At 42.6% G+C, this 17,155-nt stretch overlaps 1 protein-coding gene across 5 annotated transcripts in view; it reads right to left on the minus strand.

Moving 5' to 3' along the window:
- PTPN12 (protein tyrosine phosphatase non-receptor type 12) overlaps positions 1 to 17,155 on the minus strand; it is a 144,942-nt gene that overhangs the window by 35,270 nt on the left and 92,517 nt on the right. For all 5 annotated transcript variants that reach the window (XM_034765924.1, XM_034765961.1, XM_034765942.1 and 2 more), the window contains exons 9-12: positions 14,718 to 14,784; positions 12,876 to 12,953; positions 12,680 to 12,778; positions 1,229 to 1,314 (exon numbers count right to left, since the gene is read on the minus strand). In XM_034765924.1, coding sequence (XP_034621815.1) covers positions 1,229 to 1,314; positions 12,680 to 12,778; positions 12,876 to 12,953; positions 14,718 to 14,784 — 330 coding nt within the window. The remainder of the gene's footprint in view (positions 1 to 1,228; positions 1,315 to 12,679; positions 12,779 to 12,875; positions 12,954 to 14,717; positions 14,785 to 17,155) is intronic.

Genomic DNA, 17,155 nt, shown 5'->3' on the forward strand with positions numbered 1-17,155 from the left:
AACGGGCTTCTATTGCTATGACTATGCAGTCATAACATTAGCTGCAGCCTGAAAGTCTTCAAAATATTGCTGATTTAGGGCTTGTCTATGTTACCTGCTGGATCTACGGGCAGCGATCGATCCAGCGGAGGTCGATTTATCGCGTCTATCACGAGCGCTCTCCCGTCGACTCCGGTACTCCACCAGGGTGAGAGGCGCAGGCGGAGTTGATGGGAGAGCGTCAGCCGTCGACTTACTGCAGTGAAGACACCGCAATAAGCAGATCTAAGTATGTTGACTTCAGCTACGTTATTCATGTAGTTGCGTAACTTAGATCGATTCCTCCCACCCACCCGAAGTATAGACCAGATCTTAGACTCCAAAGTGCCTAAATCCCAAATGATGTATAGGCTCCTAAGTCAGTTAGGTGTTGTGACACTGAGTGCAGCAACACTTAAATAGCTTTAAAAATCTGAGCCATGGTGATTCAAAAAAGTTTACTATTAGCTTTCTGAAGGCTTTCCTTATTTTTTCTGGGTCATCTTTAAAAGGTTTGGCTTTCATATTCCAAAGTTCTTTTGTTTTGCCAACAAGGCTTTGCTGAGAAGTTTATTTTGGTTTGTTAGGTGGTTGTTTGGTTTTTTTTTTGAGCAGATGGAAAAAACAAATATATAATTTGAAGAGCTTCTGATACCCCATACTAAAGGAAGCATGGAAGAAGTTAACTATATGCTCACTATAAAAACACTATAAAAAGAAGGCACACACTCTTCACAGCCCCAAAAGGAAAGAAGCAGCACTTGATTTACAACACTCAAACCGTAAATTTCCCCCCTAAAGTTTGCAAAAATACATTCAAAGGTCAAAATAGACCACATTAAAACATACTTTCAACATTAACTTAATTATGTATGCCTCTGTGAATCTCTGAAGTATATTATCTTGAGATCACGTAACGGTTGACTAGGTCAGGATTTCTGTTAAATATCACACATGGTGTTGCTGTGATGCAAGACTTTTATTCAGTGTCCTAAGACAAATTGCTAGAACAAGGCGGAACAATTGCTGCATAAATTACATTTTAACTTGTCTTTGGAATTATGTAAATTAATACTTGTTACACTTTCACAAAATCCATTTGTTCGTACAAAATATGGATTATTAGCAATATCAAACAAGACAGAATTGGTCATTTAAGTATAAACTTTGTAACTCTCTTTAAGCTCAAAACTGAGAAGGTGAACAGTACCTGCGGGTCCGTGGAGGCTTTGGTGGAGGAGAGTCCTGTTTCTCAAGATCTATTGAATTGACAGTTTTCTCTGTACTGGTTTCATTCTGCCAAAAAATAAATAAATAAATCCAACGATATTTTATTCAAAATTGAAAGAATCATGATCACTAGAATTTAATACACTTCTACGTGTTCCTGAAACAGGAGGACCCAAACCAAACTTGAAGAAAGCATGGAGTGACAACAGCAAGTCACTAAGCCACCTTATACTTGCTTCGGCTTCCAATTTAAGCATAGATTATGTTCTATACATACATTTTATTTATAAAGCCTCTCTCCCAAAAAAAGCACTCTGAGGGAATTGAGACAAGGATCTCAAAAGAACATTAACTTTAGAACCCACTTCTGAACAATTTTTTTACTTACCATTATTCAGTATTGCGTATAACAAATCTCAGATTCATCTGTCACTTTAGTAATGAAGTATTTTTCATGTTGTTTACTTTAAGTATTTGATAGCACTGAGTGTATAGTGAGTCTCACTGTTTCCCTTGTACAACCAGTTTCCCATCTTGGGGAAAATGTATCTTTCAAACCACAAAAGGAAAACACAAATTGGAAAAGGGACTCAATAGGAGGGAGTAGTATACAAGATAATGCATTTTCCCTAAAATGACTAGTTTTCAAGTTGACAGTACCCCTTTGTATTTAAAAATAAAGTTGAAGAGATATTCTCCTGCATTACACAGCAAGCCATTGCAGAAGGAAATTTTTTTTTTTTTTTTTAAATTAAAGCAATTTAGTATTCAGGTTAACTAACTAGAACTGCACCAGGTACAGACAAAGTCAATATTAGTTTTCATGTACAGTTACCTTAAACATGTGTATAACAATTCTGAAGGCAAGTTCAGAAGTTAGCACTATTAAAAATGGAATACACAATATTTTTGAAAGATATCTTCTTGAAGCTAACTTTCGCAAATTTTCTTTTTAAAGATATTTCAAACAGGCATTGCCAGCATCTCAGAAACAAGTAATTTATTCCCAGAAACATGACATTAATTTCAACTGATATGCCTATCACGCCTAGCTCATCAGTCAGATGTGATCCAGGGCACATGTGACCTACTGTTGCCTTCTGACAGTGTTTGGCCTATTTACACTAAGTAGTTGACAGGCAACCACATACCTGACTTCTAAGCAGTACCTTTGGTATCAACCCCAGAAGAGAGCACAAGGACTGACACCTGACTGAGCCCCTACCTCCACTCCTGGCAAGAGACTGAGGCTTTGGCTACACTTGGCAATTCACAGCGCTGCCATGGCAGCGTTGTGAAGTGCAAGTTTAGTCGCGCCACCAGCGCTATGAGAGCTCTCCGAGGGGAGTAGCTTGCAGTGCTGCGAGCGAGCGTGCAGTGCTGCAGGGGCTGATTACACTGGCGCTTTACAGCGCTGCACTTGGGGGGGGGGGAGGGGGCGTTTTCACACCCCTGAGCAAAGCAAGTTGCAGCGCTGTACAGCGCCAGTGTAGCCAAGGCCATAGCCATACTGGAGAGAATGTTGGGAAGTTTGCATTTCCCAATTAAAGCTAAATCTAAATTAAAGCTAGTTCCATTAACTTTATCCTCCAAAGAGAAGGGCAGATGGAGGTATTAAGAGAAAACCCTAGCCTTCCTAACCACAGATTACTGGCCTCAACCAACCACTTGCCTGCTTTCCTAGACAGATGTTATTGCACTGTCCAGCAATAGACAAGTTTAAAGAAAAGAATCTGCTTCAAAACAAGAAGGACCAAGAATATTAGCCCACCAGCCTCTAGTCTAGCAATTGATTTAAAAACCAATAATATATTTATGAACCAATATGCTGGTTATTGAAAGAGACAAAGATCTGGCCCAATGGCAATCCACTGCTATTCTGAAGATACTCCTCACTCTCTCCTATTGAGGTAGGGCTCTTGCCTACCAGAAGATAATTATCAGCACTGCAGTGGTAAAACACCAGAAGGTTTTCACGTGAGATGTGTGCCCCATTCTGGATCTAAGGAACAACCTAAATCAGAATTCTGAAGGGAATGCAGAATCTACCTTCCTGATCAAAGAGATTTGCTACAACAACAAGTATTCAGATTAAATCTAAATGGTGATAACAATTCAGAATTATTGGATGCTTTGTTAAAGTATTTTCATACTGAAGTTCAGGGAACAGATCTTTTCAGATCTCAGCCTAGGAACTGTAGTCAAAACACAAACAGTATAAATTTCCTTTGGGAAATGTATCCAAACACCAGTGTTTTATCTAGAGAAACTGAGCACTAAATGTAAACAAACCATTATTTAATGGGTAACTTATTTAGCTAAACATCAAACAGAAGTCACCTAGGATGGCTAGGATGAAGAATTTTGAGACTGATACTGAAGATATGTTATAGGATCTTCTTTGCTCTAGTCTAAGTAGACTGTATCCATGTATTTGTTGCTATATTTTAATTGCATACAAAAAGCTACATTAAAAATTTTTAAGGTTGCAAACTCAAGCACACAAAAAGGTTAGGAAATGCAAGAATTAAGGTTGCCTGTACAAACTTAATTCAGATTCTTTTTACACACGCAGGATATATGTCTAATTACATGTTGACATACTATTTCCACAGCAAGACCTCTTCGTAATTCAGCTGTAACCCACGCTTACAGTGTGGTTCTTTGCTCCTCCCCAGTGTCTGTACCACAGAGGTTTATGAACATGCTCCTGGCTTCGAGCTAGCAAACTTGTGCTTTTTAGCTCAAGCAGCAGTTTCAAGATTTTAGAGCAAGGATTCCCAGGAGGACTGCATTACAAGTAAACAATTTAAAGCTTCCTCACCAGGAATACAAAACACAAGCTTCTTTTTGAACCCAACAGTTCAAATATATAGTTTGATTCAGAAGCTGCAGGTGTTTGTTAAGGATTACTGAGTTTATTAAGTCTTTCCCAGTAGTCTCTCTTTCATGGATCCTGTTGTAAGTAACAGACATTACTTTTGTACTCATCATAAAGCACAATAGGAGCCACAGAACATCCTACAAGTTTGACATGCTTCTCTTTTAAGTAGCAATTTATCTTTTAAACCAAAAGGTTAAAAAGAAACAAAGAGACCAATATAACCAATAAGGTAAAGCCTCTGAAGAGCAATAAGCTTTACACAGTGCCCCAAATGTCAAGAAATTATATCTGTCCAAACAGAAGAAGAAAATTCCAGAGGTGAGGCCTCTTACTGAGAACTGCCAAACCCTAAAGAGGTGCAGTATCAAGTACCCAGGACTCAACAACACATAGTTTAAGTTTCTATAGCATTTGAACATGTAAGCCATTACATAATTGTATTATATCATTTTCACAGGAAGACATGCAAGAGAAACCCAAAGAGGAAATGGTAGGGTCATGTTATAACACAGGAACCAATCTACTTCGTAGAACAGACCTTGCATTAGTGGCTAAATGTTGATAAACCATGACAAAGGATTAAGTCCCATGGAATATGGGACACTTTATAATATTGATGATACCAATATTATAGAATTGCAAGAAATCTGACCAGATATGGCGTGTGAAAATGTTATAAATTGCCAAATATGATAATCTTGTTTATATGTTTGTCTCACCTTTGTGTTATGAATTATAGATATGTATGGTATATCTATATTTCAAAACTTCTGCTGTGTTTCTGGGTGACACTTCCACGCAGATTGGCATCAGCACTGCCTAGCCTGTTCGATAGCCCATCAAGGGTCATCAGCTGTATAATGAAACCATTGAAAGGAATCGGGGGGGGACCTTATGATTCAACAGGACTTGCAGGGGCATGCCTGTGGACAGATCTTTAAGGCTTTTCCATGCCCATGTACTGTGAAGCCTGTGTTTGGGACACAGGAAGTACGAGCCACGTGGCAAAAGGAATATAAAGGGCAGCTGCATCATCTCCATTTTGTTTTCAATCCTGCTTCTTACCTCAGTTTTCTACAAACTGAAGCTCTGAACAAAGGACTCAATGAATGACCCATCCAAGCTGTGGATGCGTTTCAGAAGGACTTTCAAGCCAAGCCAACAAACTCACCAATACTGCTAAGCACCTGATATATGGACTTTGAAGTCTGTATGTATTTGATTGCTTTACCATTTAACAAATCTCTTCTTGTTTTTTTCTTTTATAATAAACCTTTAGTTCTAGACACTAAAGGATTGGCTGGCAGCATGGTATTTTGGGTAATATCCAACCCAATATCAACCTGGCAATGTGGCTGGCCCTTTGGGGTGCAGAAGAACATTTTGCATATGTGAGCAGAGTTTTTTAAATAACTTCTCACTGCACTGGACCTATATGCTGATTGGGAGCCAGAGAATTGGAATGCAATAAAGGGGGCTGTGTGATTTCCTTTTTAGCTTCTTGATAACCAGTTTGGGGGATCAGGAGCACAGTTTGTGACTGGTTGAACAGTTTAACTTCAGTGTTAACCATCAATTCTGGGAGTGTCTGCTCTCCCTTTTGCATCCTGCCCTGACCTTTGCATTTCCAGTGAAGGCTGCCCTAGGGACACTGGGTCACATTGAGTTACACCTTTAAACATTTTTAATGCAAATTAAAAAAAAAGTAAAGGGACACTGTCAGATGGATTTTTAAAAATTGACTAAATTTAAAATATATCAAGTTTCTAACTGAACATCTATTAAAAAGCACATGCACATATATTTAAAAATGTATTCACCTGCTGTTTATCATAAAATCATAGGACTGGAAGGGACCTCGAGAGATCATCTAGTCCAGTGGTTTTCAAACTTTTTTTTTCCTGGCGACCCAGTTGAAGAAAATTGTTGATGCCCTTGACCCAATAGAGCTAGGGATGAGAGGTTTGGGAGGGGCTCAAGGCTGGGGCAGAGGGTTGGGGTGTGGCGGTGAGGGCTGAAGGGTGGGGCCAGGAATGAGGGGTTCAGAGTGTGGGAGGGGGCTCTGGGCTCAGGCAGGGGTGGGGGAGGGGGTCAGGGCTCTGGGTTGGAGGTGCGGGCTCCAGGGTGGGGCTGGGGATGAGGAGTTTCGGGTGCAGGAAGGGGCTCCGGCTTTGGGGGGCTCAGAGCAGGGGATTGGGGTACGGGCTTACCTCGGGCGGCTCCCGGTGAGCAGTGCTGTGGGGGTGCTAAGGTAGGCTTCCTGTCTGTCCTGGCACCGTGGACCACGCTACGCCCCGGAAGCGGCCAGAAGCAGGTCTGGCTCCTAGACAGAAGCGTGCAAGTCGCTCTGCATGGCTCTTGCTCGCAGACACCGGCCTTCCCAGCTTCCATTGGCCAGGAACCAGCCAATGGGAGTGTGGAGCCAGTGCTCGGGGCGGGGGCAGTGTGCGGAGTCCCATAGCTCTCCCGCTTAGGAGCAGGACCTGCTGCTGGCAGCTTCCGGGGCGCAGCATGGTGTCAGAATAGGTAGGGACTAGCCCAGGGGTCAGCAACCTTTCAGAAGTGGTGTGCCAAGTCTTCATTTATTCACTCTAATTTAAGGTTTTGTGTGCCAGTAATACGTTAATGTTTTTAGAAGGTCTCGTTCTATAAGTCTATAATATATAACTAAACTATTGTTGTATGTAAAGTAAATAAGGTTTTTAAAATGTTTAAGAAGCTTCATTTAAAATTAAATTAAAATGCAGAGCCCCCCGGACCGGTGGCCAGGACCCGGGCAGTGTAAGTGCCACTGAAAATCAGCTCGCGTGCCTCCTTTGGCATGTGTGCCATAGGTTGCCTACCCCTGGACTAGCCTCTTTAGCTGGGCAGCACCAACGCTGCAACCCAGTGCCCTACATTCCACAACCCAGTACTGGGTCGCGACCCGCAGTTTGAAAACCACTAATCTAGTCCAGTCCCCTGCACTCATGGCAGGACTAATGAAGGATTTATGAAAAGTCTTTCCAGCAGAGTGGCATTGGTAGGTCCCAAGGAATGCCGAACATGTTCAGATCTACCCTCCACCCTTTTTTTCCTGTGTTCACACCTCCCTGCTGCCATTTCCAGTTTAATTTTTACTGCTGATGTTACTGGTTAACACTTTTCCATAGCTTAGGGAAGGGCATGCACATATGCTACTGCAGTGCATGTGACAAAGTGAAACTGCCCAATAAAACAGTCTTGTCTAATGAACTATGGGGGGTGGGGGGAGGAGGAGTGATTTCCTCTTAGTAATACTAATCTTAGATGTTAAAAGTAGGTAAAATTTTATTCAGATGAATGTAATTTCTATTCAACAGCTCTTAATTAGGAAGACTTAGACCCTATGTGTGCAGTACCCTGAATGTGTTACAGATGCAACTGTAATATAAATAAATTTAGGAGTCTTCAGTTTAACCAGATCCTTTAAGTAATGGTATTCAAAATGAATTGAATACCATATCCTTAGCAGGTGAAAGAGAGTGACACTCGGCTGGCACAAAAGTTTTTGTAATACAATTAGAGCTTTTCCTCTATATGTTTATCTGGTTATCTTTCCTACATTTCCCTAAAATCTCAGAAAATGATATATTAGTATTTAAATATTCTCTCTAGGATGACTATTCATTTCCCTGGCTGAACTGGTAGATTCAGAATATCCACAGACACAAATTCCTTATTGCTATATGTCAGCATGATTCTCAGACAGTAACTCATTATCACACAATCCCAATGTCATGAATCAAGGAAGTTAGCCCAATTGACTAAACATCAGAACATTCACCCACCCCTTTGCTTACATGTCTCCTGCTTCTATGCACATTCACACAACATGCAAATACTACAGTGACCCCTGTGTATGAGAAGGCAAGAAACCTCTACAGCTGCCCTGCATTTCTATACTCCAGCCGCTAGGATTACAAGAGGTAAAAGGAGAATTTCCATCAGATGCTGAGAACATTGTTTCCATGACACTGCTAGGTATGGTCCCAGTTTCATCTGAAGCATCTCAAACCTGCACAGGAATATACTGATACATCAGAAGTACCTATCTTAGGCTGTAGGTACTTTTATATTAAGAGACACAATTAAGAACAATGAACCCAAACCAGCTCAAAGCCCATATTGCAAGACAAACAAACAGGTAAAAACATTTTAAAAAAATGTAACAATTTCTATTACCTGCCAGTTTTCTTTAGACATAGCCAGAGCAGACCGGGTTGTTTCTCCTTAAGATGTCACTCAAGCATAGGGTGACCAGACGCCCCGATTTTATCGGGACTGTCCCCATATTTCCTTGTTTGTCCCGCGTCACGACTGATGTGCGGTCGGGACACTGGACAAACAAGGAAATGCTCCAGAGCCCGGAAGTGCTCGCGCCCCGCCCCGGCCCCTTCTTCCCCGCATTGGCTCCCTCCCCGAATCCCTGCCTCTTCCCCAGGCTCACCATTCCTCCTCCCTCCACAAGCGCTGGAGGGAGGCCCTGGAGATGCAGGGGAAGCGCAGGGCCAGGGTGAGTGAGAGTCCGGCCTGGCCCCAGCGCAGGCAGGACTCAGTCGGGCGGTAGGGAGAGTAGGGGGGCGGCTGGCCGGCCCGCGGGGCCAGGTGACAGCTGTTCTCCCCCCCAGGCAGCGGGACTCCGGAGCAGCCAATACTGCAGCTCCCACTGCCGCGGGGGGAGGAAGTGGCCATGGTGCTCGGCAGCTGCGGCTCTGACGCCCAGGCCCGAACCCCCCGAGCCTGGGCCTGCTGCGGGGTCCCAGCAGCGCGCACGCTGCACCCAGCCCCTGGTCGGTTCCGTCTGGGCTGGCTGCCCAGCTGGTGCTATCCCGCGGCGGAGGCATCGGCAGCCCAGCCCCATTCGTTCCCTCCTCCCCCCGCCTCCAGAGCTTAACCGAGGGGTGTAGAGTAGGGCTACCATATGTCCAGATTTCCCCGGACATGTCTGGCTTTTTGGTCTATAAATAGCCGTCGGGGGGGGATTTCTAAAAATCTAAAAGTGTCCAGTATTTCCCCCCGGTCGGCTATTAATAAATCGAAAAGCGGAGGCCAAGCACCACTGGGCAGCCAAAGCCCCTTCCTGGCTCCCCCCATCCCCTGCAGCCTTACCATGCCGCCCAGCCCCGCAGCTGTCTTCCTGCTCCTCCCCTCCCCTGAATGCTCTGCCCCCCTGCTCCTCCCCCTCCCCTGCTTCCCGCGAATCAGATGTTTGCGGGAAGTCTGAAAACAAACAGGGACAGGCGGGCAGCAGCAGGTAAGCTGGGCGGGGGGGGGGGGGGAGGGAGGAGAGAGACGGACGTGAGGAGGAGGGCTCCAGAGAGGCGAGGCAAGGTGCGGCGCAGCACGGCCCAGTCCGGCCCTGGCTGAGCGGCTCCCTCCATCCCCAGCTGGCCCCAGCGACTCCAGCCCAGCTCGGGCCCCGGTTCCGGCCGAGTGGCGCCGGCCGCAGCGGCTCCGGCCCCGGCCCGGCTCAGCTCAGGCCCCAGGGCGGTGGCCCCGGTTCTGGGCGAGCGCGCTGGCCTGGCCCCGGCCCTGGCCCCAGCAGCTCCGGCCAAGGTCGGCTCCCGCCCCAGCAGCTCCGTCCTGGCTCAGGCCCCAGGGCGGCGGCCCCGGTTCCAGCCGAGCGCACTGGCCTGGCCCAGCACTTCCGGCCCAGCCCTGCGACCCTGGCCGGAGCGCACCCCGATTCCTGGGCTCTTGCTAAAGCTGGCCCTGGTCAGGGGACGGGGCGGGGAGGAAGTTGGATGGGTCGGGAGTTCGGGGGGTGGTGGGAGGCTGTCAGGGGTGTGGAGAGGGGTCGAGGCAGGCAGGGAACAGAGAGACTGTTGATTTAATGGGATGAGGCAGAAGACTGCCTTAAAGAAACTTATCAACAGAGGCTGAGCCCATACTGGGTACCTCGTTGAGCACACTGAGAACAAATGCCTGAACCCAAAGGGCATTAAATTATAAGATCCTTCTCAAAACCCTCCTGAAGAAACTCAAACTGCAGTATGCTTTGAGACCTGTTTGGTTCTGCACCAGCAAGAAAACACTGACCTAGACAGATGGGACTGCAGATGTGTACTTTGTTTATGATTAACAATGTTATATGATTCAGAACTGGATTGTACATAGCTTATATAATCATATATTCCTACCACTATTATCCTCATCCCTCACTATTCCATCCTTCTATTTATTATGACAACTTTATTGCATCTTATCCAATTAGACTAAGCTCTAAGGTCAGGAACCATAGCTTCTGATTAATTTGTACAGCACCTAACACACACACACACACTCCCTGATCAGTAGGTGCTACTAAATATATGTATATAAATAGTAAGTTAACAACAGAATGACAAGTCCTTTTTCCAGGAAGGAAGAATGTTGGGGAGACTTTCAAGAAGGCCCAACCTTAAAAAGCCAGATCCTTAAGCCTGAACATGGCCGGGATATCGTCGTGCAACAGGTCCAAACTTTGAGAGAATTTCATGTTGACGTCTGAGAACCAAGCCCTCTGGAGTTATAAGGATCAAATACAACCTTTGCTCTCTACATCTTCTACTCATTGGGAATTTATTGAAGAAGTGGGAACACATAAGCCTCAGTTTTTTCCAGCTAAATGAGAAGTCATCTAAGGTCTAGTATCTGATGTGTACCCCATCACTGTGCAGCAGTCCACTCTCCAGTATGGATTTAAGTTCTTCTCAGTTAGTCTGTGTGCTAATCCGGTTCAGAACAAATACAGGATTTAATGCACTCCCCTCAACAAGGTTTAAATCAATGACCCTCTGGTGCTTTGTACTATAGTTGTTTTACTTGACCTTGTGATTATTTGTGAAAGTACACATGCAGCAAGTTAAGTAAGACCAGGAAGACTGCCTGAGCTCCAAAATACTGTTGTGCAATCCTCTTTCTGGCTGGCCAGCTCTGCTGGACCAATTTCCTGAAAGTGTGGGCTCCCCAGCTTATAAGGCTGGCATCCATGCTTATGTATTTATAGGGTGAGTGTATAAATTCTGAGTGTGGTGTTCCTGTTCATTCACCAGAGGAGGATTTGACTGATGAGTGGCTCAAGGGACTTTTCCAAATCCTCCCTTGTTGACAGTATGAACTGTAAGAGTTGCTACTTTAAGTTTCAGGAACGAAAACTGCACCCACACTACCAGGTCTTGGCATAACATTGGCATGCTCAGAAAACACATACAAAACCAGCTGGGGAACACTCACCAACTCAGGAAGAGAGCAAATGTTTCCAGTTTCTGAATCCTTTCCTGAGATGGGGAGTCTATGCCATTTCAAGTGTCTATGTCAGTCCCCAAGTGGGCAATTTTCTGAGATGGGAATCAGGGAACTATGAACTCCAAGTGAGCCAAATATTTTCAAGCATATTTCCCTCAGAGCAGAGGTTTTCAAAATGTGGCAAAGAGGTTATCGGGGAGGTGTGAGGACCTGACTGGTACTAGGAAGAAACTGGTGTTAAACAAAATTAAAAAAAAACAAAACAAAAAAAACTGGTGTGTAGGGTCGCAGCACCATTCGGGTTTGGCCCATTTGCCCCTCTGTCATCACGGCCCAGCCCTGCGGGATACAGGAGCTGCTGCCTGAGGTGAGCTCACTCTCCAGTCCCGCCCATCCTGACTTCCCCTCCTCACTGGGCCCAGGCTTGTTCTCCAGGCCCACACCTGAATGATACAAGCATATGCAAACAAAAATGTCTGACACTGGTTATAATTGTTAAGATACGTAGAAAATACTATCATCTAACGCAGCACTCTGATATCCACATTTAACTGGTTTAAATGATAAACCCTTAACATTGCCATATTTTAAGATAGATAGATAGATACAGGGGCCAGGAGGAAATGGAAAGTTGGTTTGTCCATTCAAGAGTTTTGAAAATTACTGAAGTGTTACTCCATTCCCACCTTTATTTATAATTATTAAACTAGTCAGAGGATAAATTATTGCATTTTAAGTTTTTCCTTGGACAGAGCTTTGATTTAAATTTAATTTGCTCCTTAACTGTTTTATCCACCACATCATTTTACTGTTCATTTCTAGTAGGTCAGGCCTTGTTTCCTACTGATGTTGCCACCAGTAGCAGCCAAAGAAAGAATTAGTGTAAACTGGCCGCTGGAGTTTTACTCATTTATCTAACCATGCTAACAGCAAGTTTCTCAGACTGGCTGTTTAACATGCCAAGAGTCCCCTGTCTACACTAGAACTCCTACCTTCGCTAGTAGTGCTGGAGTTGCACTGGTGGTAAGCAGTAAAAAAAATTCCTTTTAAATGTCTAGCATAGATAAGTGGCTTTTTGCTTCCAAAATCAATTTGCCAGAGCAGGCAGAGCACAAGTTAACTGCTGAGACACATATACACAGTCCAACTGTCCACAAACAACTACATTTAATGTCTTCCTTATCACCACAAAAATATTTAAGACAAACAAGATCAAGGACTGAATGCACAGTAAAACTTAAAACTGCAGGTAAAAGCTATAACTTTAATTGAAAACCCATATGTCAAAGAAAAACATACCACTCCATCAGCAATCTTCCAGTCTGTGCGACTCTCATATTTCTGTAGTTGCTTTTCAAACAGTTGTGCTATGGCTCGATGGACAAGTTCATACTGCTCCTATTGTATGCATGTTAGAGATTATGATTAATGTACAAGATCCTTTTAAAAAAAGGACATACCATAAAGTCCAAGTCTACACTACAGAAGAATATACCTTGGTCTGCACTGCAGAATGCCTTTGTGTCCTCATATCTTGTATTAAATTAAACACATTGAACTCTTCTGGTATTTTCTGAAATACAGGGCAAAGTTATGTTATTTTTCTATAAAACTCAATACAGTATATTGTCAGCATAGTGATTTAAAATGTGTCAGACCAATTAAGTTATCACTATAGCATGCCTTATTGCTTTTATAGAAAGCTGACCCATGTAAGTGAATCTTATGAAAGTCATTTAGAGCAACTGTTCCTTCAGAACTGGTATTTATAACGGTTTCACTGGTAGTGCAGATCACACAAATATTTTTAAGATCAATTCTGAAAATGTGACAGACTTGGTAGAAGCAATAATGTCTGACACGCTGACATTATGGCAACCCATCAGCATGTCTCTTTGCTTCATGATGAAACTAAAAACCACAAAGTGAAATATAAAAGCAGATTGCATTTGAAATTTCAAATGCAGAAAGTCTAAGATGCTATAAGAAATCCTTGCAGAAGAAACAATGAGTAAACATACTTTGCAGTATATTTATAGATGTTGAAAAATTGACCTTCGGACATAATTTGAAAATCAGCACTTCAGATCAGCATTCAGGTCAATATATTCAGAACTATGTACTACTTAAATTTACAGTTTGGCATTTTACCTTGAGATGCTTCCATTCTGACACTGGGTAGGTTTGTTTTGTTGATATAGGAAAGTGCTTCCATAAGTAACCTAAAGCCAATTTTTAATATACAGTAACTCCTAGCTTAACGTTGTAGTTATGTTCCTGAAAAATGCTACTTTAAGCAAAACTATGCTAAGCAAATCCAATTTCCCCATAAGAATTCATGTAAATGGGGGGAGAAAAGGTTAGGTTCCAGGGACATTTTTTTCACCAGACAAAAGACATTCGATCGATCAAGTTTTAAACAAACAATTTAATACAGCAATGACGATTGTGAAGCTTGGTTGAGGTGGTGAAGCCAGAGGGTGGAAGAAAGTGGGATATTTCCCAGGGAATGCCTTACCGCTAAATGATGAACTAGCACTGTCTGAGCCCTCAAGGATTAACACATTGTTGTTAATGTAGCTGCACACTCGACAAGGCAACACGAATGGAGTGAGGGGAGACAGCATAGCAGAGAGAGACAGCGACACATACCGTGTGTGTGTGTGCGCGTGTAACACACGCATTGCCCCTTTAAGTACGCTGACCCCACTCTAAGTACACTGCCTTTTTAAGTAGATCAGCAAGTTGAGACAGCAGCTGCTGCAAGCAAGCTCCCTCCATCCTAAGCCCAGTCATGTCCCCGCCCAGCTCTGTGAAGATGGGGTAAAAGAGCAGGGGGCAAGAAGGACACCCTGACATTAGCACCCTTCCCCATCCGGCACAGCAAGCAGGAGTTTCCCGGGAGCAGCTCCAAGGCAGAGGGAAGGAGCAGCACTCGGCAGTGGAGGGGTGGGAATTGCCCGGCAATTGATAGCCTGCTGGGCAGCTGCCGCACAGGGAACTTAGGGGAGCTGATGGGGGGCTGCCACCGGTCCACCCTGGTTCCAAGCCCCCACCAGCTAGCTCCAACAGACTGCTCTTTCTGCAAGCAGAGGACAAAGCAGGTGGCTGCCAAACAACGTTATAATGGAGCATTGTGCAACTTTAAACTAGCATGTTCTCTAATTGATCAGCAATGTAACAACGAAACAATGTTAACCAGGACGACTTTAAAAATCTGAACATTTGATATTTCTGATTTTGTTACTCTTCAGCAAGTTGGAAGCTTAATTTTAATCACTGGTATAAAATATGACCTAATTCTACAATAAGTTATATTCCTATAAATCTTCCTTACCCCAGCTTTTAGCAAATTCCATGTATAATCTATGGCACAGATGGCTCCCGTTCTTCCACACCCTGCACTAGGGACATAAGCAACAGTTACTCGATAGTTCTTTTGACAATGATTTCAGTTAACCTGTGAAGGTTCTATAGACTTAACATTTTCATATTTACAGAATCAAGGTAAAAATATCACTACCTACTTAAAAATATATCAGTCCTCAAATACCTTTTGTCAGCCAGCTCTTAATGTATTTAATGTAAAGTACATGTATTTTCATGTTTTCATAGCCAACAGGCATCAGATGTGAAGAAATGCTTTATTAAAATGTATTGAGGCATTTTTGCCTATTCTATATACTACAGAGAATAGCACGTAACTGGCAAGCAGTATAGGATGGCTACATAGAGGAAGAGACAATAGAAAAGTGTAAAATGTTAAGTTTTCATTTTCTTGATAACCTGGTAAAACACAATATGGGTTGCTTCTCAATTTATATAACTGACCATCTTTAAAGTGTAGTTCTCCTTTGAAAAGTGATGAAAAATTGAATCAAATTTCCACGTTTATTCTGTCTCAAATGATTTCTGTAGCAAATGTATCTAATTTACAAGTAAAGAGACTTATTTTACACTATCAGCTCAAAACCCAATCTTTGAGTCCTTTCTTCCCATGCTTCATAACTAATAATTAAGTTTCTGCAGGATAACCTATCTCCCAATGCCTGTGCATCTCCATTATCTTCTATAAGGCTAGGTCTACACTGGGGGGGGAGGGGGAGGAAATCGATTTAAGATATGCAAATTCAGCTACGCAAATAGCGTAGCTGAATTCAACGTATCCTATTCGACTTACCCCGCTGTGAGGACGGTGGCAAATCAACTGCCATGGCTCCCCCGTTGACAGCGCTTACTCCTCCTGACGAGGTGGGAGTATGCGTGTCGATTCGGGGATCGATTTATCCGTCTAGGTGAAACTGGTTGAAACTTAGTTTACGATTCTGTTGATGCTCAAGAAGCAGAATCCATTTAACTTTTCTTAGCACTAAAATAGGACTAAAAAACAGTAAAAACTGTCACTAATGTCAGCTGATGCGACTGAATACACAAAGATGCACATCTGTTGAGTAAAAGGGTATGTTTTCCATAGTCAACTTTTCAGAGCAGAACCACCCTTTAAAGCCAGAAAGCATCCCTAAAAGGTTTACAGACTTAACCTTTCCTATATAATTTTTGATGTATAATCACTCATTAACACTGATCACAACCAAATGCATGTTCAAACAGTTACTTGCAGAAATAGTTACATTTATAGTGAAGTCATTAGTGTTGACTAATCAAAGGTCATATCTATATTCAGGGTCAATTCTCTTCCAACCTATGAAAAAGCGATTGGAATTCATATTTGAGAGAGAAAACAAAAAGCATACAAAAATTTATTATAGGGTAATAACCACTGACAGAAGTTTTAAAGTAAAAAAGTACTAGAGCTTGTTACTGTGGCTTTTAGTAGCATTTTCATTAAAATTAATAGAGTATTAAAGGGAAATCAAAATCGTATAGGTTTAATATAATCATAACTTGGTAGGTATTTAAACACGTGTTGCAAGAATAGTTTAAATTTTGTGGGTCAACAAAATAGATGCTCAAGTCCCCCTGGAGGTTCTGCAACAGCAGCTAGAGTGCTGCTCTGGTCTATGATGAAGGGCTACAGATTTTTTTTTTTTTTTTTGGTCAGGGGAAAGGAAATTTCCACACCCTTTTGGGAAGTTCAAATGTTTGGAAAGTTGATTTTATCTTTGCTTTTTCTAGTATAGTCATTGCTACTTTGGCATTTATTCTTTTAAGGAAAAAAAGTGACAATTGCATAAGCCTCAATTTCATATTATGCTTAATCCTGCTATAAATTCAGACATCATTCGTCAGAGCAGCCTAGAAATACTAAAATTAATAGATGTTCTAAATGGAGATACAGTAGGCTCATCAACAAGGAAAGAAACCCTCTGGAATTTAAGAACAGTAAATCATATTTAATATACAAATAGATTTGACATTTGCACTGGGTATTTATTTTATATATCAATGGAGTGGCTAAGCAAATACATAATTTGAGAATTAATGGCATAACTGTTTGTTGTTTCTAATCTATCTACAGCGTGCTATGAAAATATATAGGCACATTCTAAACATGGTTTTAGTACTGAACTAATATTTTTATCATTTTCATAACTATACTGCTATATATTTCTCTCTTTGGCTGTATTTTTGTTTTTGCAATGCTATCATGAAGCAAAATTCAGTCTAACAAGTTCTGTGGTTTAGTCTACATTGGAAATGTAGTTTTAACCCTTATTTCATTAAAACAATTGCAAAGGTGCGTGCTTTTGAGAGACTTTTGATGTCTGCACTGGTAGCCTGCCAGAAATTCAATGACTGCTCTTGATTTGCATA

Source organism: Trachemys scripta, chromosome 1 (assembly GCF_013100865.1).
Source record: "Trachemys scripta elegans isolate TJP31775 chromosome 1, CAS_Tse_1.0, whole genome shotgun sequence".
Lineage (NCBI taxonomy): Eukaryota > Metazoa > Chordata > Testudines > Emydidae > Trachemys > Trachemys scripta.